This window comes from Hypanus sabinus, chromosome 4 (genome assembly GCF_030144855.1).
Source record: "Hypanus sabinus isolate sHypSab1 chromosome 4, sHypSab1.hap1, whole genome shotgun sequence".
In the NCBI taxonomy this organism is placed as follows: domain Eukaryota; kingdom Metazoa; phylum Chordata; class Chondrichthyes; order Myliobatiformes; family Dasyatidae; genus Hypanus; species Hypanus sabinus.
The window spans coordinates 80,419,756-80,441,579 of record NC_082709.1 but is presented as its reverse complement, the minus strand read 5'-3'; the positions used below and the strand labels follow the sequence as shown (position 1 = coordinate 80,441,579).

At 56.5% G+C, this 21,824-nt stretch overlaps 1 protein-coding gene across 1 annotated transcript in view; it reads right to left on the bottom strand.

Annotated features, from left to right (window-relative positions):
* Positions 1-208: 208 nt before the first annotated feature.
* The window catches only part of LOC132392132 (interferon alpha-1-like), a 35,263-nt gene continuing 13,647 nt past the window's right edge, over positions 209-21,824 (bottom strand). The window contains exons 4-6 of the mRNA XM_059965981.1: positions 4,214-4,303; positions 1,313-1,552; positions 209-1,204 (exon numbers count right to left, since the gene is read on the bottom strand). Coding sequence (XP_059821964.1) covers positions 1,106-1,204; positions 1,313-1,552; positions 4,214-4,303 — 429 coding nt within the window. The 3' untranslated portion in view covers positions 209-1,105. The remainder of the gene's footprint in view (positions 1,205-1,312; positions 1,553-4,213; positions 4,304-21,824) is intronic.

Sequence of the window (21,824 nt, the reverse complement as noted above, 5' to 3'; positions counted from 1 at the left end):
AAAAACATTATAAAGCTGAGATTAGGAGTCCAGGTAACAGACTCCAAACAGAGGCTCCAAAATATCCAGAGATGTGAATATTAAAAAATGACAATTATAAATGAAAAATAAACACCAGTTTGTTAAAACATGATTTTCCAAAAAATTTATTTACAGTAAAATGTTCTCCTTCAATATAAGACATTACAGTGTAAACAAGAACTTAATTTGTTAATATAATACTACACTGCAAAAATGATTTACGCATTTAGTTTGAGTGGGACAAAACAACAACAATTCACTAGTCATAAATAGTCATAAATTTAGAAATGAAAATACACAATAAATGGATAAATAGGTGAAATTTAAATAAATAAATAAACAAACAAACAAACAGACAAACACATGAATTGCAGTGGTCTCATGGGGATTTGAAACAGTTGTCACTGTGAATGTAGAATGATGAAAGTCAGGGTGGATCCTTATTAACTGGTCAGTAAACCCAACGCTCAAAGAGTTGGGAAAGATTCCCATGTCCCAGATGAAAAGTGGACTCCTAAATTCTCATCATGATCAAAATCAGAAGCTAGAATAAGCAGCCTTGCAAAGCTAAGAGAACAAAAGAGCCAAGATTTGAAATGTGGCTTGAACCAATAATTCATCGCAGGAAGCAACTCACAACAATCCATTGATGCTACATGAAGTGTCATACTCTGTAAAACCAGTTCCTTCCATAAAATGCCATTTTACTCAAACCACCCTGTCTGGAACTAACAATCATTCCACTGTCAAAGTCAATTAGATCACATTTCTTCCCCATTCTGATGTTTGGTCTGAACAACAACTGAACCTCTTGACCATGTCTGTATGCTCTTATGCATTCAGTTGCTGCCACATGATTGGCTGAACAGATACTTGCATTAAAGAGCAGGTGTGCAGGTGTACCTAATAAAGTGGCAACTGAGTGTACGTTTGTGGTCATTAACTAGGTAGCAAATGTGGAAGTATGTAAAGACACATCTTCCATTCAAGTCACTTCCAGCTGAAGGTGTTATATATAAAATGTTTCTCTTTCAAATGAACGTCCATTCTTCTTTTCCAGTGCTGGCCACGCCTTTAAAATTATTCAGTTTTTTCTGCTAGTTTTTGCTGTGATGAGGAGGATCTGTTGTAAACAGGCTCTCGTTTCAGCACGGATAATTTCCCAGGCACATTCAGCAAACTTCTGGAAAGAGAAAATATTCAGGAGAGCAAATTATGGGTTGAGCATACAGAAATTTGGTGAAATGCAATATCTCTAATTAATGACAGAGTACAACAGCTACCAGCTCACCTTATGTTTAAGAAAGCTTCGCAGTTTTCGGAAGTATTTTTCAATTATGATGGTTCCCTTTGGCCGAGACTCTGTGGCTGGATTCCATACACATTCCTCCAGCTCTCTGGCTTGCCGATGCAGGAGAACCCTGAAGTCTTCCACCTTTTTGAGGGGCCATGTGGCTGAACCCAAACTCATTCCGTAGATCTCGTTAGTTTGCTGCAGTGTTTGGAGAACAATATGGATCTTCTCTTGGGTCTGTGCAAAGAACACAAGGTGACATTACAGCAGTCTTGCTAGCAATCTGGATCTGCAGCACTCTCCATTCCAGACACCTCAGTGAACTTCTCCGAACTCCCCTTAAGTCTTTGCATCCTTCCTGTAGTGGTTCCTAAGGTTGTCATAGACAGGAGGTAGGAGTGATGGTGGGGATGTAATGGGGACAAGCTCCCACTACCTATTAAATGCTTCCAATGGCATGCACGCATCACAAATTGCCTCTGAAAACCAGCTCCTGGCCTTCATGTGTAGCTTAGCTGCTAAGCCTGGCAGAACCTTTTCCACTGACAGGAGAAGGAGCAAAGCTGGTGTGTGTGTGTGTGTGTGTGTGTGTGTGTGTGTGTGTGTGTGTGTGTGTGTGTGTGTCTGTGTGTGTGTGTATGTGTGTGTGTGTGTGTGTGTGTGTGTGTGTGTGTGTGTGTGTGTGTGTGTGTGTGTGTGTGTGTGTGTGTGTGTGTGCGCCCTTAACTCCTGGTGGAGCCATCATGACAAGCTTTTTGCACCGATCTTTTTGGTGATTGCTCATCGTATGGTGTGTCTTGGGCATCTGAAACCTGGTGGAGCCCATCCCTCTCCAGGTTTTTGGAGCCAGCTGGATTTGAACTCGGGAACCTTCGCTCTGAAGTCTGCTGCTGATGCCACTACACCACCAGCTGGCTAAAAGGTGGGTTACTAGTGCCTTAAAACCAGTTACTCTGAGCATAGGGGTGGGTCAACCATGGTTAGCTGCTCATTTAGATGGAAAACTCTGATCTCAAATTTCCTCTGCCTTTCTGCTATTCCCCCTCATGGGGAAAGCTTCCGGAGTAAATCCCGGGAAGAATCCAGACCCGGAGTCCCCAAGGCAGTCCTACGCTGAGTTCAACACTGACTGGCAACACCTGCGACACCGCTGGAACCAAACTGTATCGGTCCCTGTCACATCAGCTGTGCAGAGGGGAGGCTGGTACGCTGGTGACAGCTTGCTCTCCATATCGTGCCGCCCTGGTTTGCATAACAGCTGGGACGCAACATCCATGACCTGACCCGACCAACTTCCTTTTGTCTGGTGACCAGGAATGTACATAATAGTCCAAATGTGCCCAAACTGAAGCTTTGTACATTTTGCAATATGACCTTCCATCTTTTATACTCAATTCCCCAGTGATAAAGACAAACAGGCAGGAAAGCTTCTTTACCATTCTATACACTTATGTCAACACTTTCAGTGAGCTGTGGATTTGCACCCTAAGATTGCTTTGTACACGAATGCTCCAAACGGCCATCTTTCCTCGTATACCACATCATGGTTGACTGGATTAAACTTTTCATGCCATTTCTCTGCCCAAGTTTCCAATTGATCTATATCCTGTTGCATTCTTTGACAGCTTTCCTCACTATCCATAACTCCATCAATAACTGTGTTATATGCAAATGTACAATCAGACTACTCACGGTTTCATTGACATCATTTACTGCAGTCAGACAGAATCATTCTGCACACTGAGGAGCTCTGTACTTCCAGACGTTCCAGTTTTGAACTACTCAATTTATACTTTAAAAACGCAGATTCACAGCAAGCTGCACAATCACACAGTTTCCCACATAATTCTCCAAACTACTTCCAACCTACCTGTCTTCACGCTGCCCTTACCCTTTGCAGATGCTTTGTGCCTTAATATCAGCAACAAACTTGGACATACAGTATATTGCACTTCTTACTTCCATCTAATTCATTAATGACCTTTTTAACATGGGCCAGCTACTCTGTTCACAGTACTGAACCCCTCATTATTAACAGCCCGGCTACACGGATGTTCATTTTTTTTTAAATTCTATGTTCTTTGTCTTTTAGCCAGTCCTCATTCCTTACTAATATTTTAATCCAATATCGTTTTCTTCACCTTATCGAACAATCATTTCATCATGCACTTCTGAAATTCTGAACGTCACCTATTGCCTGCTCTTTAGACCTCATTTGGACAGCACTTAGACAGGGAGTGCTGAAACTGGAGAGGGTTTAGAGCAGGCTGACGGAAATGATTCCAGGATTTAACAGCTTGTCACATGAAAAACGTTTAAAGGTCCTTGTCCGGTATTCACTAGAATTTAGAAGAATGAGCAGTGACTTAATTGAATCGAATGAAAGGTCTTGATGGATTGGATGTGGACAGGATGTTTCCTATGTGGGAGACTATCTTAGACTAGACCAGAGGACGCAGATTCGGAATAGAGGGGTTTCCTTTTAGAACGAAATGAGGATGAATTTCTTTAGCCAGAGAGTGGTGAGTCTGTGGAATTCATTGACACAAGCAGCTGTGGAGGTAAAATCTTCATGTATATTTAAGGCAGAGGTCGATTGGTCAGGGCATGAAGGGATACGGGGAGAAGGCAGGAGGCTGGGGCTGAGAGGAAAATTGGATCAGCCATGATTCGATGGGCCAAATGGCCTAATTCTGCTCTTATGTTTTATGGTTTTCTGGGTTTAAAGGCTAGACGAGCCAGTGTCAGTGGAAAGTTGTTTTCTCTGTCACTGATACCCGAGAAAGGAGTACTACATTCGTTTTCACCTCCACGTTTCGGCAACACGAAGTCACAATGATAGATGATGAAGCAAACTGAACACAGCTGTGCGCTCTGCAACAAAGTCCAACCACTCACCGTCAACCCCTTCGAAAGATTAGCCAACTTCAAGGGCTGGGTTTTTAGCGAGAGCCTCTCACTTACACACTGCCAGGGAAAGGGAGCGCCCTGGGGGAGAGAAAGTAAACTTTGTTATCGACAATCCAACACCGAAATATCACAGTAACGCGGGGGAATCAGCACGTAGAACGACAAAGCTCTAGAACTATAGCGCCTTTTCTGAGATCTAAATCAAACAGCCGGGGACTGTCAGGACCGGTCTCTGGGAGCGGGTTCAACTCACCATTTCATCCAGTTTGCGCAGAGACTTTCTGTTGACATTTTGCAGTAACTGTAACCTCTCACAGCCCAGGGTCAGGGTCACGGTCAACAACAGCCACACACTGCAAACTCTCCAAACACGGCCCAATGCCATCTCCACCCGACACTGAATAAAGCACCGATCTGAGACCAGAATCAGCTCCGAAAACGGGTCTTGTTCGCCGAATGGAACTCTCGATATGGAAATGCCACGGCTTGTGATCCGGGAGCGGACGCCTGTTCTGCCGAGACCCGTGTCTGGGGATCGTGTTCTCAGCTCTCTCTGCCATGCTGCCGGATTTTATATGTGGTATTACATTCGAAAAGTGAAAATGGGCGTCAGGTGTTCCGATAAGAAAAACTGTCAGTGATCATTTCCTCACTTCCGCTCTGAATGCAGAAACGGGAGATTCCAGAAACAATAACAGTGAAAATCAGAGTCAAAATCCAGCTCTCCGCGGGAGTACAGTCCATGTGGAGGGGGCGGTGGGAGAGATGCCTTGTTACCGTGACGGAAAGAAACCTTTTGGAAACTGCTCCACGCCGATCGCCACTCCCGCTCCGGACCAACAGCCGCTCTCCACACCTCAGTGCAGAGAGCACCGGGCTCAACCGGCTGCTGATGACCGTCTTTGTTCGACTTCCGCAGACTGCTCTGTCGGCAAAAGTTAGTCGTGTCCGAGTTGTCCGTGATACTCGGGTCTGGGTTTTGTTTCCTTGCAATCCAACATCCAGCCCCCGGGACCCGGTCTCTGTGTGTAAGTGTTGGAGACAAGGTGCAAGGCAACAGTTGGGGGACGGGTTGAGTATTCTTTTCCGATCTCCGCCGGTTCCACTCTTAACCAAAGATTCGTCTCGTTCCTGGCTCCATGAAACTTTCTCAGCTCTACGCTCCCCGTTCTCTGGCGGGTCTCCGGCGCTCCCCGCCCCTTTTGCTCTTCCGCTGCGGCCGACCCAACCACTGACACCACCCCGCATCCCACCCGCAGGCTACGCTTTGCTCTCCCGCCGTCCTCTCAGCTCCGTTCACCCTCCTCTGTCAGCTCTCTCAAGCCCTCTCTATACCATTAGCCCCTCCAGACCCCACACCCCACCCAGTTGCAACCATCCCTCTTCCCAGTCTGTGCTGTGCCCCATCTTCGTATTCGTGCACACGCACCTCAATAAATCCTGAAACCTACATAATGTGGAGACCTGCTTCCTTTCCCCTCACCTCCACATTTCTTCAGCAAGGAATCCGCACTTTAACCCCACCCCTCCATCTCAGTGATGACCCTTTCTCTTGTCTGCAACGCTTCCCTTCTACCTCCTTTTCAGTCTATCATTTCCAGGCGCCAAAGTGACATTAATTGCTTTGACTTCTCCATTCCTCCACCCACTCCATCCCCTCTGAACCCAGGCTCTCTGCTCACTCCACACCATCACAATCTTGTTACCACATCTGGAGACAAAGGCAGGGCCACTGTGATCTGGTGGATTGACCTCCACATTACAGAGGCCAAAACAAAAGCTCTCAGACACCTTCTTGCACTCCCCCCCCCTACCCTCTGATCATTACTCCACCAAAGAACATCTGATCTCCCAGATCATCACAAATTTCATCACATCAGGAGCTGATCCTTCCATGTCCTCGACTTGATTATGCTCCAGCTTTGCACTTCCAGCTGCTATCTCCTCATACTTAGACTCTATCCTGTCTGCATATGTCCATTCGACTCTCATCCACTTCCAGAAAAATTCTCATGCTTTCCACCATTTTGAAAGCTTTCAATTCCTTGGCCCGAATTGCCTCATCTTCATCATCAATGTCTGGTCTTTATACACCTTCATCCCCCAAAAAGAAGGTCTCAAGACCCTCTACTTCTTTCTGGAACAAAGATCCAGCCAATTTCTCTTCACCAACACTCTCATCTGCCATATTCTTACCCCCAGCAAAGTTTATTTTGATATTTTCCAACTTTACTATGAATCAAAGGTGGACTCTCACATGAGCCCCAGCATCCCCTGTCTTTTTGTTGCCAAAGTGGAAAAGCCTCCTTTCAAACAAGGTCTGGCTTTGACCCTCTAAAGTTTCTCTGCAACACTAATGAGCTCATTGGTGCTGCTTGCTTTCCTCTTCCTTCTCATCAACTTTATCATCTTTGTTACTAACTTCCACTTTGCCATCGACATGTCTCTCCCTTTTCTGGACCTCCTTGTCTCCATCTCAGGATGGATTATATTCTGCATGGAGGTCGGTGACCAGTGGTGTGCTTCAGGGATCTGTTCTGGGACCCCGTCTCTTTGTGATTTTTATAAATGACCTGGAAGAGGAAGTGGAGGGATTGGTTAGTAAGTTTGCTGATGACACAAAGATTGGAGGTGTTGTGGATAGTGTGGAGGGCTGTCAGAGGTTACAGTGGGACATTGATAGGATCCAGAACTGGGCTGAGAAGTGGCAAATGAAATTCAACTCAGATAAATGTGAGGTGGTTCATTTTGGTAGCTCAAATATGATGGCAGAACATAGTATTAATGTGGGAATTATAGCCTGACATCGGTGGTGGGGAAAATGCTAGTCGGTTATCAAAGAGGAGATAACAGCACATTTGGAAAGAAGTGAAATCATTGGACAAAGCATGGATTTTGAAAGGAAAATCATGTCTGACGAATCTTATAGAAATTTTTGAGGATGTAACTAGTAGAGTGGATAGGGGAGAGCCAGTGGATGTGGTATATTTGGATTTTCAAAAGGCTTTTGACAAGGTCCCACACAGGAGATTAGTGTGCAAACTTAAAGCACACGGTATTGGGGGTATGGTATTGATGTGGATAGAGAATTGCTTGGCAGACAGGAAGCAAAGAGTGGGAGTAAATGGGACCTTTTCAGAATGGCAGGCAGTGACTAGTGGGGTACCGCAAGGCTCAGGGCTGGGACCCCAGTTGTTTACAATACATATTAATGATTTAGACGAGGGAATTAAATGCAGCATCTCCAAGTTTGCGGATGACACGAAGCTGGGCGGCGGTGTTAGCTGTGAGGAGGATGCTGAGAAGATGCAGGGTGACTTGGATAGGTTAGGTGAGTGGGCAAATTCATGGCAGATGCAATTTAATGTGGATAAATGTGAGGTTATCCACTTTGGTTGCAACAGGAAAACAGATTATTACCTGAATGGTGGCCGATTAGGAAAAGGGGAGGTGCAACGAGACCTGGGTGTCATTGTACACCAGTCATTGAAGGTGAGCATGCAGGTACAGCAGGCGGTGAAAAAGGCAAATGGTATGTTGGCATTCACAGCAAAAGGATTTGAGTAGGAAGGTTCTACTGCAGTTGTACAAGGCCTTGGTGAGACCATAGCTGGAGTATCATGTGCAGTTTTGGTCCCCTAATCTGAGGAAAGACATTCTTGCCATAGAGGGAGTACAGAGAAGGTTCACCAGATTGATTCCTTGGATGGCAGGACTTTCATATGAAGATGGACTGGATCGACTAGGCTTATACTCACTTGAATTTAGAAGATTGAGGGGGGATCTTATTGAAACGTATAAAATTCTAAAGGGATTGGACAAGCTAAATGCAGGAAGATTGTTTCCGATGTCGGGGTGTCCAGAATGAGGGGTCACAGTTTAAGGATAAGGGGGAAGCCTTTTAGGACCGAGATGAGGAAAAACTTCTTCACACAGAGAGTGGTGAATCTGTGGAATTCTCTGCTACAGAAAACAGTTGAGGCCAGTTCATTGGCTATACTTAAGAGGGAGTTAGATGTGGCCCTTGTGGCTAAAGGGATTAGGGGGTATGGAGAGAAAGCAGGTACAGGGTTCTGAGTTGGATGATCAGCCATGATCATACTGAATGGCGGTGCAGGCTCGAAGGGCCGAATGGCCTACTCCTGCACCTATTTTCCATGTTTCTATGTAAGACTCTTGGCAATGTGGAGGATCAGAGGGATCTTGGGGTCCGAGTCCATAGGACATTCAAAGCTGCTGCACAGGTTGACCCTGTGGTTAAGAAAGCATATGGTACGTTGCCTTCAACAATTGTGGGATTGAGTTTAGGAGCCGAGAGGTAATGTTGCAGCTATATAGGACCCTGGTCAGACTCCACTTGGAGTACTGTGCTCAGTTCTGGTCGTCTCACTACAGGAAGGATGTGGAAACTATAGAAAGGGTACAGAAGAGATTTACAAGGATGTTGCCTGGATTGGGGAGAATAGGTTGAGTGAACTCGGCCTTTTCTCCTTGGAGTGACGGAGAATGAGAGGTGACCTGATAGAGGTGTATAAGATTATGACAGGCATTGATTGTGTGGATAATCAGAAGCTTGTTCCCAGGGCTGAAACGGCTAGCATGAGAGGGCACAGTTTTAAGGTGCTTAGAAGTAGGTACTGAGGAGATGTCAGGGGTAAGTTTTTTACGCAGAGAGTGGTGACTGTGTGGAATGGGCTGCCGGAGATGGTGGTGGAGGCAGATATATTAGGATCTTTTAAGAGACTCCTGGACAGGTATATGGAGCTCAGACAAATAGAGGGCCATGGGTAACATTAGGTAATTTCTAAGGTAAGGACATGTTTGGCACAGCTTTGTGGGCCGAAGGGCCTGTATTATGCTGTAGGTTTTCTATGACCCAAGCTATCCATCAATACCTAATATAAAGCACTAACTCCCATGGCTAATTTGACTATGTCTCCTCCCATTCTGTCTTCTGAAAGATACCATTCCTTTCCCTCACCTCTCTGTGTCCATTGCATCTGCTCTCAAGATGAGAGTTCCCATTCCAGAACACCTGAAACATCCTCCTTTCTCAGGAAGTGTGGCTTCCCCTCTGCCGCAGCTGATAAAGCCTCGCAGCCCTGGAGCAGGGTCTGAACCCGAAATGTCCACCATCCCTCTCCCTTCACAGACGCTGGTCGACTCGCTGAGTTCTTCCAGAAGTTTGTTTTGTTTTGTTCCAAACTCAAGCATCTACAGTCTCTTAGGTCTCGAAACATTTCTGCTTTAACATTTGCAGTGCACATCACAGACTCTGAATAGAGAACTCAGCATAAAACTGAAATTTAAAGCTATTTTCAATTATTATAGAGGACTGATGCAAACAATATTGAACAAATAAGGCAAAAAGAAGTGTGTCAGGTACTTTAGTGGAAATATTAAAAACACCAACCTCAAAATAAAAGATCCAGTTAAAAAATAAGAAAGTGATGTAGAAATGAATGTAACTATTCGAACAACTGAGTGTTTTAAATAATGAGGAGTTTATAGATGGTAGTTTCAGGGAGGTAGTTACGCCAAAGGAGCAGGGCACAGGTAATTGGGTTACGGTCAGGAGAGGGAAGGGGAAAGGGCAGGCAGAGCAGGGCTCCCCTGTGCCATTCCCCTCAACAACAAGTTTTGGATAATGTTGGGAGGGATGACTTACCTGGGACAAGCTTCGGAAGCCAGATCTCTGGCACTGAGTCTGGTTCTGCAGTGCAGAAGGGAGGGAGGAAGAGGAGAGCGGTAGTGATGGGGGACTTGATAGTTAGAGGTACAGACAGGAGGTTCTGTGGTCGTGACAGAGACTCCCGGATGGCTTGTTGCCTCCCTGGTGCCAGGGTCAGGGAAGTGGGAGGGTGAGCAGCCATATGTCAGGGTAAACATCGGTACCAGTGATGTAGGAAGAAAGAGTGAGGAGGTCCTGAAGAGTGAGTATGGAGAGCTTGGTAGGAAGTCAAAAAGCAGGACCTCGAGGGTGGTAATCTCAGGGTTGCTACCTGTGCCACGTGCCAGTGAGGGTAAGAGTAGGATGCTCTGGAGGATGAACACGTGGCTGAGGAACTGGTGTAGGGGGCAGGGTTTCAGATTTCAGGATCATTGGGACCTCTTCTGGGGCAGGTGGGACCTGTACAAGAGAGACGGGTTACACCTGAACTACAGGGGGATCAATATCCTTGCAGGGAGGTTTGCCAGTGCTGTTGGGGAGGGTTTAAACTAGATTTGCGGGGGGATGGGAACCAGAGTGTCAGAACAGATAGTGGAGTGGAGGAAAATAAATGATGTTAAAGGTTCATGCGAAGTCACAAATAGAAGGGTTGTGTGTGGTGGTAATAATCTTCTGAGGTGTGTCTATTTCAATGCGAGGAGTATTGTGGGGAAGGCTAATGAGCTGAGGGTGTGGATTGACACGTGGAATTATGCCATTATAGCCATTAGTGAAACTTGGCTACAGGAGGGGCAGGACTGGCAGTAATGTTCCAGGGTTCCAATGTTTCATACGTGATAGAGCCAGAGGGATGAAGGGTGGGGGGGGGGGGACCTGCCTGCCTGCCTGAACCCCAGGGACCTGTCTGAACCCCGGGGACCTGCCTGAACCCTGGGGACCTGCCTGAACCCCGGGGACCTGTCTGAACCCCGGGGACCTGTCTGAACCCCGGGGACCTGTCTGCCTGCCTGAACCCCAGGGACCTGCCTGAACCCCGGGGACCTGTCTGAACCCCGGGGAACTGTCTGAACCCCGGGGACCTGCCTGAACCCCGGAGACCTGCCTGAACCCCGGGGACCTGTCTGAACCCGGGGACCTGTCTGCCTGCCTGAACCCCAGGGACCTGCCTGAACCCCGGGGACCTGTCTGAACCCTGGGGACCTGCCTGAACCCCGGGGACCTGCCTGCCTGCCTGAACCCCGGGGACCTGCCTGAACCCGGGGGACCTGTCTGAACCCCGGGGACCTGCCTGAACCCCGGGGACCTGTCTGAACCCTGGAGACCTGTCTGAACCCCGGGGACCTGTCTGAACCCCGTGGACCTGTCTGAAGCCCGGGGACCTGCCTGCCTGCCTGAACCCCGGGGACCTGCCTGAACCCCAGGGACCTGCCTGAACCCTGGAGACCTGCCTGCCTGCCTGAACCCCGGGGACCTGCCTGAACCCCGGGGACCTGTCTGAACCCGGGGACCTGCCTGCCTGCCTGAACCCCGGGGACCTGCCTGAACCCCGGGGACCTGTCTGCCTGCCTGAACCCCGGGGACCTGTCTGAACCCGGGGATCTGCCTGCCTGCCTGAACCCTGGGGACCTGCCTGAACCCCGGGGACCTGCCTGCCTGCCTGAACCCCGGGGACCTGCCTGAACCCCGGGGACCTGCCTGCCTGCCTGAACCCCGGGGACCTGCCTGAACCCCGGGGACCTGCCTGCCTGCCTGAACCCCGGGGACCTGTCTGCCTGCCTGAACCCCAGGGACCTGTCTGAACCCCGGGGACCTGCCTGCCTGTCTGAACCCGGGGACCTGTCTGCCTGCCTGAAACCCAGGGACCTGTCTGAACCCCGGGGACCTGCCTGCCTGCCTGAACCCCGGGGACCTGTCTGCCTGCCTGAACCCCAGGGACCTGTCTGAACCCCGGGGACCTGCCTGAACCCCAGGGACCTGCCTGAACTCCAGGGACCTGCCTGAACCCCGGGGACCTGTCTGAACCCGGGGACCTGTCTGAACCCGGGGACCTGTCTGAACCCGGGGACCTGTCTGCCTGCCTGAACCCCAGGGACCTGTCTGAACCCCGGGGACCTGTCTGAACCCCGGGGACCTGCCTGAACCCCAGGGACCTGCCTGAACCCCAGGGACCTGCCTGAACCCCGGAGACCTGCCTGAACCCCGGGGACCTGCCTGAACCCCGGGGACCTGTCTGAACCCGGGGACCTGTCTGCCTGCCTGAACCCCGGGGACCTGCCTGAACCCCGGGGACCTGCCTGAACCCCGGGGACCTGTCTGAACCCCGGGGACCTGCCTGAACCCCGGGGACCTGCCTGAACCCCAGGGACCTGCCTGAACCCTGGAGACCTGCCTGCCTGCCTGAACCCCGGGGACCTGCCTGAACCCCGGGGACCTGTCTGAACCCGGGGAGCTGCCTGCCTGCCTGAACCCCGGGGACCTGCCTGAACCCCGGGGACCTGTCTGCCTGCCTGAACCCCGGGGACCTGTCTGAACCCGGGGATCTGCCTGCCTGCCTGAACCCTGGGGACCTGCCTGAACCCCGGGGACCTGCCTGCCTGCCTGAACCCCGGGGACCTGCCTGAACCCCGGGGACCTGCCTGCCTGCCTGAACCCCGGGGACCTGCCTGAACCCCGGGGACCTGCCTGCCTGCCTGAACCCCGGGGACCTGTCTGCCTGCCTGAACCCCAGGGACCTGTCTGAACCCCGGGGACCTGCCTGCCTGTCTGAACCTGGGGACCTGTCTGCCTGCCTGAACCCCAGGGACCTGTCTGAACCCCGGGGACCTGCCTGCCTGACTGAACCCCGGGGACCTGTCTGCCTGCCTGAACCCCAGGGACCTGTCTGAACCCCGGGGACCTGCCTGAACCCCAGGGACCTGCCTGAACTCCAGGGACCTGCCTGAACCCCGGGGACCTGTCTGAACCCCGGGGACCTGTCTGAACCCGGGGACCTGTTTGAACCCGGGGACCTGTCTGAACCCGGGGACCTGTCTGCCTGCCTGAACCCCAGGGACCTGTCTGAACCCCGGGGACCTGTCTGAACCCCGGGAACCTGCCTGAACCCCAGGGACCTGCCTGAACCCCGGAGACCTGCCTGAACCCCGGGGACCTGCCTGAACCCCGGGGACCTGTCTGAACCCGGGGACCTGTCTGCCTGCCTGAATCCCGGGGACCTGCCTGAACCCCGGGGACCTGCCTGAACCCCGGGGACCTGCCTGAACCCCGGGGACCTGTCTGAACCCGGGGACCTGTCTGAACCCGGGGACCTGTCTGAACCCGGGGACCTGTCTGCCTGTCTGAACCCCGGGGACCTGTCTGAACCCCGGGGACCTGTCTGAACCCCGGGGACCTGCCTGAACCCCAGGGACCTGCCTGAACCCCGGAGACCTGCCTGAACCCCGGGGACCTGTCTGCCTGCCTGAACCCCGGGGACCTGCCTGAACCCCGGAGACCTGCCTGAACCCCGGGGACCTGCCTGAACCCCGGGGACCTGCCTGAACCTCGGGGACCTGCCTGAACCCCGGGGACCTGCCTGAACCCTGGGGACCTGTCTGAACCCCGGGGACCTGCCTGAACCCCGGGGACCTGCCTGAACCCTGGGGACCTGTCTGAACCCGGGGACCTGTCTGCCTGCCTGAACTGCAGGGACCTGCCTGAACCCTGGGGACCTGTCTGAACCCCGGGGACCTGTCTGAACCCCGGGGACCTGCCTGAACCCTGGAGACCTGCCTGAACCCCGGGGACCTGCCTGAACCCCGGGGACCTGTCTGACCCCGGGGACCTGTCTGCCTGCCTGAACCCCAGGGACCTGCCTGAACCCCGGGGACCTGTCTGAACCCCGGGGACCTGCCTGCCTGCCTGAACCCCGGGGACCTGCCTGAACCCCAGGGACCTGTCTGAACCCTGGGGACCAGTCTGAACCCTGGAGACCTGCCTGAACCCCGGGGACCTGCCTGAACCCGGGGGACCTGTCTGAACCCCGGGGACCTGTCTGAACCCCGGGGACCTGCCTGAACCCTGGAGACCTGTCTGAACCCCGGGGACCTGCCTGAACCCCGGGGACCTGTCTGAACCCCGGGGACCTGTCTGAACCCCGGGGACCTGCCTGCCTGCCTGAACCCCAGGGACCTGCCTGCCTGCCTGAACCCCGGGGACCTGCCTGAACCCCAGGGACCTGCCTGAACCCCAGGGACCTGTCTGAACCCCAGGGACCTGCATGCCTGCCTGAACCCCGGGGACCTGCCTGAACCCCGGGGACCTGCCTGAACCCTGGGGACCTCTCTGAACCCCGGGAACCTGTCTGAACCCTGGGGACCTGCCTGAACCCTGGGGACCTGCCTGAACCCCGGGGACCTGTCTGAACCCCGGGGACCTGACTGAACCCCGGGGACCTGCCTGAACCCCGGAGACCTGCCTGAACCCCGGGGACCTGTCTGAACCCCGGGGACCTGTCTGAACCCCGGGGACCTGCCTGAACCCCGGGGACCTGTCTGAACCCCGGGGACCTGTCTGAACCCCGGGGACCTGCCTGAACCCCGGAGACCTGCCTGAACCCCGGGGACCTGTCTGAACCCCGGGGACCTGCATGCCTGCCTGAACCCCGGGGACCTCTCTGAACCCCGGGGACCTGCCTGAACCCTGGGGACCTGCCTGAACCCCGGGGACCTGCCTGAACCCCGGGGACCTGCCTGAACCCCGGGAACCTGTCTGAACCCCGGGAACCTGTCTGAACCCGGGGACCTGTCTGCCTGCCTGAACCCCAGGGACCTGCCTGAACCCCGGGGACCCGTCTGAACCCCGGAGACCTGTCTGAACCCTGGAGACCTGCCTGTACCCCGGGGACCTGCCTGAACCCCGGGGACCTGTCTGAACCCCGGGGACCTGCCTGAACCCCGGGGATCTGCCTGAACCCCGGGGACCTGTCTGAACCCCGGGGACCTGTCTGAACCCCGGGGACCTGCCTGAACCCCGGGGACCTGTCTGAACCCCGGGGACCTGCCTGAACCCCGGGGACCTGTCTGAACCCCGGGGACCTGCCTGAACCCCGGGGACCTGCCTGAACCCTGGAGACCTGCCTGAACCCTGGAGACCTTTCTGAACCCCGGGGACCTGCCTGCCTGCCTGAACCCTGGGGACCTGTCTGAACCCCGGGGACCTGTCTGAACCCCGGGGACCTGCCTGAACCCCGGGGACCCGTCTGAACCCCGGAGACCTGTCTGAACCCTGGAGACCTGCCTGAACCCCGGGGACCTGCCTGAACCCTGGGGACCTGCCTGAACCCCGGGGACCTGCCTGAACCCCGGGGATCTGCCTGAACCCCGGGGACCTGTCTGAACCCCGGGGACCTGTCTGAACCCTGGGGACCTGTCTGAACCCCGGGGACCTGCCTGAACCCCGGGGACCTGTCTGAACCCCGGGGACCTGCCTGAACCCTGGGGACCTGTCTGAACCCCGGGGACCTGCCTGAACCCCGGGGACCTGCCTGAACCCTGGAGACCTGCCTGAACCCTGGAGACCTGTCTGAACCCCGGGGACCTGCCTGCCTGCCTGAACCCTGGGGACCTGTCTGAACCCCGGGGACCTGCCTGAACCCCGGGGACCTGCCTGAACCCTGGAGACCTGCCTGCCTGCCTGAACCCCAGGGACCTGCCTGCCTTAATCCCGGGGACCTGCCTGCCTGTCTGAACCCCGGGGACCTGCCTGAACCCTGGGGACCTGCCTGCCTGCCTGAACCCCGGGGACCTGCCTGAACCCCGGGGACTTGTCTGCCTGTCTGAACCCCGTGGACCTGCCTGAACCCCGGGGACCTGCCTGAACCCTGGGGACCTGCCTGAACCCTGAGGACCTGCCTGAACCCCGGGGACTTGTCTTCCTGTCTGAACCCCGTGGACCTGTCTGAACCCCGGGGACCTGTCTGAACCTTGTGACCTGCCTGCCTGTCTGAACCCCGGGGACCTGCCTGAACCCCGGGGACTTGTCTGCCTGTCTGAACCCCGTGGACCTGCCTGAACCCCGGGGACCTGCCTGAACCCTGGGGACCTGCCTGCCTGCCTGCCTGAACCCCCTGGACCTGCCTGAACCCCGGGGACTTGTCTGCCTGTCTGAACCCCGTGGACCTGCCTGAACCCCGGGGACCTGCCTGAACCCTGGGGACCTGCCTGCCTGCCTGCCTGAACCCCGGGGACCTGCCTGAACCCCGGGGACCTGCCTGAACCCTGGGGACCTGTCTGCCTGCCTGCCTGAACCCCGGGGACCTGCCTGAACCCCGGGGACTTGTCTGCCTGTCTGAACCCCGTGGACCTGCCTGAACCCCGGGGACCTGCCTGAACCCTGGGGACCTGTCTGAACCCCGGGGACCTGCCTGAACCCCGGGGACCTGTCTGCCTGCCTGAACCCCGGGGACCTGTCTGAACCCGGGGATCTGCCTGCCTGCCTGAACCCTGGGGACCTGTCTGAACCCCGGGGACCTGTCTGAACCCCGGGGACCTGCCTGAACCCCAGGGACCTGCCTGAACCCCAGGGACCTGCCTGAACCCCGGAGACCTGCCTGAACCCCGGGGACCTGCCTGAACCCCGGGGACCTGTCTGAACCCGGGGACCTGTCTGCCTGCCTGAACCCCGGGGACCTGCCTGAACCCCGGGGACCTGCCTGAACCCCGGGGACCTGTCTGAACCCCGGGGACCTGCCTGAACCCCGGGGACCTGCCTGAACCCCAGGGACCTGCCTGAACCCTGGAGACCTGCCTGCCTGCCTGAACCCCGGGGACCTGCCTGAACCCCGGGGACCTGTCTGAACCCGGGGAGCTGCCTGCCTGCCTGAACCCCGGGGACCTGCCTGAACCCCGGGGACCTGTCTGCCTGCCTGAACCCCGGGGACCTGTCTGAACCCGGGGATCTGCCTGCCTGCCTGAACCCTGGGGACCTGCCTGAACCCCGGGGACCTGCCTGCCTGCCTGAACCCCGGGGACCTGCCTGAACCCCGGGGACCTGCCTGCCTGCCTGAACCCCGGGGACCTGCCTGAACCCCGGGGACCTGCCTGCCTGCCTGAACCCCGGGGACCTGTCTGCCTGCCTGAACCCCAGGGACCTGTCTGAACCCCGGGGACCTGCCTGCCTGTCTGAACCTGGGGACCTGTCTGCCTGCCTGAACCCCAGGGACCTGTCTGAACCCCGGGGACCTGCCTGCCTGACTGAACCCCGGGGACCTGTCTGCCTGCCTGAACCCCAGGGACCTGTCTGAACCCCGGGGACCTGCCTGAACCCCAGGGACCTGCCTGAACTCCAGGGACCTGCCTGAACCCCGGGGACCTGTCTGAACCCCGGGGACCTGTCTGAACCCGGGGACCTGTTTGAACCCGGGGACCTGTCTGAACCCGGGGACCTGTCTGCCTGCCTGAACCCCAGGGACCTGTCTGAACCCCGGGGACCTGTCTGAACCCCGGGAACCTGCCTGAACCCCAGGGACCTGCCTGAACCCCGGAGACCTGCCTGAACCCCGGGGACCTGCCTGAACCCCGGGGACCTGTCTGAACCCGGGGACCTGTCTGCCTGCCTGAATCCCGGGGACCTGCCTGAACCCCGGGGACCTGCCTGAACCCCGGGGACCTGCCTGAACCCCGGGGACCTGTCTGAACCCGGGGACCTGTCTGAACCCGGGGACCTGTCTGAACCCGGGGACCTGTCTGCCTGTCTGAACCCCGGGGACCTGTCTGAACCCCGGGGACCTGTCTGAACCCCGGGGACCTGCCTGAACCCCAGGGACCTGCCTGAACCCCGGAGACCTGCCTGAACCCCGGGGACCTGTCTGCCTGCCTGAACCCCGGGGACCTGCCTGAACCCCGGAGACCTGCCTGAACCCCGGGGACCTGCCTGAACCCCGGGGACCTGCCTGAACCTCGGGGACCTGCCTGAACCCCGGGGACCTGCCTGAACCCTGGGGACCTGTCTGAACCCCGGGGACCTGCCTGAACCCCGGGGACCTGCCTGAACCCTGGGGACCTGTCTGAACCCGGGGACCTGTCTGCCTGCCTGAACTGCAGGGACCTGCCTGAACCCTGGGGACCTGTCTGAACCCCGGGGACCTGTCTGAACCCCGGGGACCTGCCTGAACCCTGGAGACCTGCCTGAACCCCGGGGACCTGCCTGAACCCCGGGGACCTGTCTGACCCCGGGGACCTGTCTGCCTGCCTGAACCCCAGGGACCTGCCTGAACCCCGGGGACCTGTCTGAACCCCGGGGACCTGCCTGCCTGCCTGAACCCCGGGGACCTGCCTGAACCCCAGGGACCTGTCTGAACCCTGGGGACCAGTCTGAACCCTGGAGACCTGCCTGAACCCCGGGGACCTGCCTGAACCCGGGGGACCTGTCTGAACCCCGGGGACCTGTCTGAACCCCGGGGACCTGCCTGAACCCTGGAGACCTGTCTGAACCCCGGGGACCTGCCTGAACCCCGGGGACCTGTCTGAACCCCGGGGACCTGTCTGAACCCCGGGGACCTGCCTGCCTGCCTGAACCCCAGGGACCTGCCTGCCTGCCTGAACCCCGGGGACCTGCCTGAACCCCAGGGACCTGCCTGAACCCCAGGGACCTGTCTGAACCCCAGGGACCTGCATGCCTGCCTGAACCCCGGGGACCTGCCTGAACCCCGGGGACCTGCCTGAACCCTGGGGACCTCTCTGAACCCCGGGAACCTGTCTGAACCCTGGGGACCTGCCTGAACCCTGGGGACCTGCCTGAACCCCGGGGACCTGTCTGAACCCCGGGGACCTGACTGAACCCCGGGGACCTGCCTGAACCCCGGAGACCTGCCTGAACCCCGGGGACCTGTCTGAACCCCGGGGACCTGTCTGAACCCCGGGGACCTGCCTGAACCCCGGGGACCTGTCTGAACCCCGGGGACCTGTCTGAACCCCGGGGACCTGCCTGAACCCCGGAGACCTGCCTGAACCCCGGGGACCTGTCTGAACCCCGGGGACCTGCATGCCTGCCTGAACCCCGGGGACCTCTCTGAACCCCGGGGACCTGCCTGAACCCTGGGGACCTGCCTGAACCCCGGGGACCTGCCTGAACCCCGGGGACCTGCCTGAACCCCGGGAACCTGTCTGAACCCCGGGAACCTGTCTGAACCCGGGGACCTGTCTGCCTGCCTGAACCCCAGGGACCTGCCTGAACCCCGGGGACCCGTCTGAACCCCGGAGACCTGTCTGAACCCTGGAGACCTGCCTGTACCCCGGGGACCTGCCTGAACCCCGGGGACCTGTCTGAACCCCGGGGACCTGCCTGAACCCCGGGGATCTGCCTGAACCCCGGGGACCTGTCTGAACCCCGGGGACCTGTCTGAACCCCGGGGACCTGCCTGAACCCCGGGGACCTGTCTGAACCCCGGGGACCTGCCTGAACCCCGGGGACCTGTCTGAACCCCGGGGACCTGCCTGAACCCCGGGGACCTGCCTGAACCCTGGAGACCTGCCTGAACCCTGGAGACCTTTCTGAACCCCGGGGACCTGCCTGCCTGCCTGAACCCTGGGGACCTGTCTGAACCCCGGGGACCTGTCTGAACCCCGGGGACCTGCCTGAACCCCGGGGACCCGTCTGAACCCCGGAGACCTGTCTGAACCCTGGAGACCTGCCTGAACCCCGGGGACCTGCCTGAACCCTGGGGACCTGCCTGAACCCCGGGGACCTGCCTGAACCCCGGGGATCTGCCTGAACCCCGGGGACCTGTCTGAACCCCGGGGACCTGTCTGAACCCTGGGGACCTGTCTGAACCCCGGGGACCTGCCTGAACCCCGGGGACCTGTCTGAACCCCGGGGACCTGCCTGAACCCTGGGGACCTGTCTGAACCCCGGGGACCTGCCTGAACCCCGGGGACCTGCCTGAACCCTGGAGACCTGCCTGAACCCTGGAGACCTGTCTGAACCCCGGGGACCTGCCTGCCTGCCTGAACCCTGGGGACCTGTCTGAACCCCGGGGACCTGCCTGAACCCCGGGGACCTGCCTGAACCCTGGAGACCTGCCTGCCTGCCTGAACCCCAGGGACCTGCCTGCCTTAATCCCGGGGACCTGCCTGCCTGTCTGAACCCCGGGGACCTGCCTGAACCCTGGGGACCTGCCTGCCTGCCTGAACCCCGGGGACCTGCCTGAACCCCGGGGACTTGTCTGCCTGTCTGAACCCCGTGGACCTGCCTGAACCCCGGGGACCTGCCTGAACCCTGGGGACCTGCCTGAACCCTGAGGACCTGCCTGAACCCCGGGGACTTGTCTTCCTGTCTGAACCCCGTGGACCTGTCTGAACCCCGGGGACCTGTCTGAACCTTGTGACCTGCCTGCCTGTCTGAACCCCGGGGACCTGCCTGAACCCCGGGGACTTGTCTGCCTGTCTGAACCCCGTGGACCTGCCTGAACCCCGGGGACCTGCCTGAACCCTGGGGACCTGCCTGCCTGCCTGCCTGAACCCCCTGGACCTGCCTGAACCCCGGGGACTTGTCTGCCTGTCTGAACCCCGTGGACCTGCCTGAACCCCGGGGACCTGCCTGAACCCTGGGGACCTGCCTGCCTGCCTGCCTGAACCCCGGGGACCTGCCTGAACCCCGGGGACCTGCCTGAACCCTGGGGACCTGTCTGCCTGCCTGCCTGAACCCCGGGGACCTGCCTGAACCCCGGGGACTTGTCTGCCTGTCTGAACCCCGTGGACCTGCCTGAACCCCGGGGACCTGCCTGAACCCTGGGGACCTGCCTGCCTGCCTGCCTGAACCCCGGGGACCTGCCTGAACCCCGGGGACTTGTCTGCCTGTCTGAACCCCGGGGACCTGCCTGAACCCTGGGGACCTGCCTGCCTGAACCCCGGGGTCCTGCCTGAACCCCGGGGACTTGTCTGCCTGCCTGAACCCCGGAGACCTGCCTGAACCCTGGGGACCTGTCTGCCTGCCTGAACCCCGGGGACTTGTCTGCCTGCCTGAACCCCGGGGACCTGCCTGCCTGAACCCCGGGAGCGTGTCTACTTGAACTCAAACTTCGGGAGCCCGCTCCGCTCTGCCTGCCTGAACTTCTATCGACCTGAACCCCAGCTCTACCCCTAAATGCCATGGCATCCCCATCCTGTCCTCCCCCTAGTACTTCACTGCCTGTGTCCTGCGTTTGGGTCTATCCGGCCGCGTTCCTGACACTCCCATACTGTTAAAGGTCTAAATAGATTAGAGTTTGTAAAATATGTTTTCTAAATCAATATGTAGAGGTACCAACTAGAGAGGATGCAATATTAGATCTCCTATTAGGAAACAAGTTAGGACAGGTGATGGAAATGTGTGTAGGGGAACACTTTGGTTCCAGTGATCATAACACCATTAGTTTCGACTTGATCATGGATAAAGATAGATCTGGTTCTCAGGTTGAGGTTCTAAACTGGAAAAAGGCCAAATTTGAAGAAATGAGAAAGGATCTAAAAAGCGTGGATTGGGACAGATTGTTCTCTGGCAAGGATGTCGTTGGTAACTGGGAGGTCTTCAAAGGAGAAGTTTTGAGAGTGAACAGTTTGTATGTTCCTGTCAGGATTAAAGGCAAAGTGAATAAGAAAAAGGAGCCTTGATTTTCGAGGGATATTGGAAATCTGATAAAGAAGAAGAGAGAGATGACAGGTATAGGGAACAAGGAGAAAATAAAGTCCTTGAGGAGTATAAAAAGTGCAAGAAAATACTTAAGAAAGAAATCAGGAGGGCTAAAAGAAGACATGAGGTAGCTTTGGCAGTCAGGGTGAAGGATAATCCTAAGAGCTTCTACAGGAATATTAAGAGCAAAAGGATAGTAAGGGATAAAATTGGTCCTCTTGAAGATCAGAGTGGTCGGCTATGTATGGAACCAAAAGAAATGGGAGAGTTCTTATGAATGGGAGA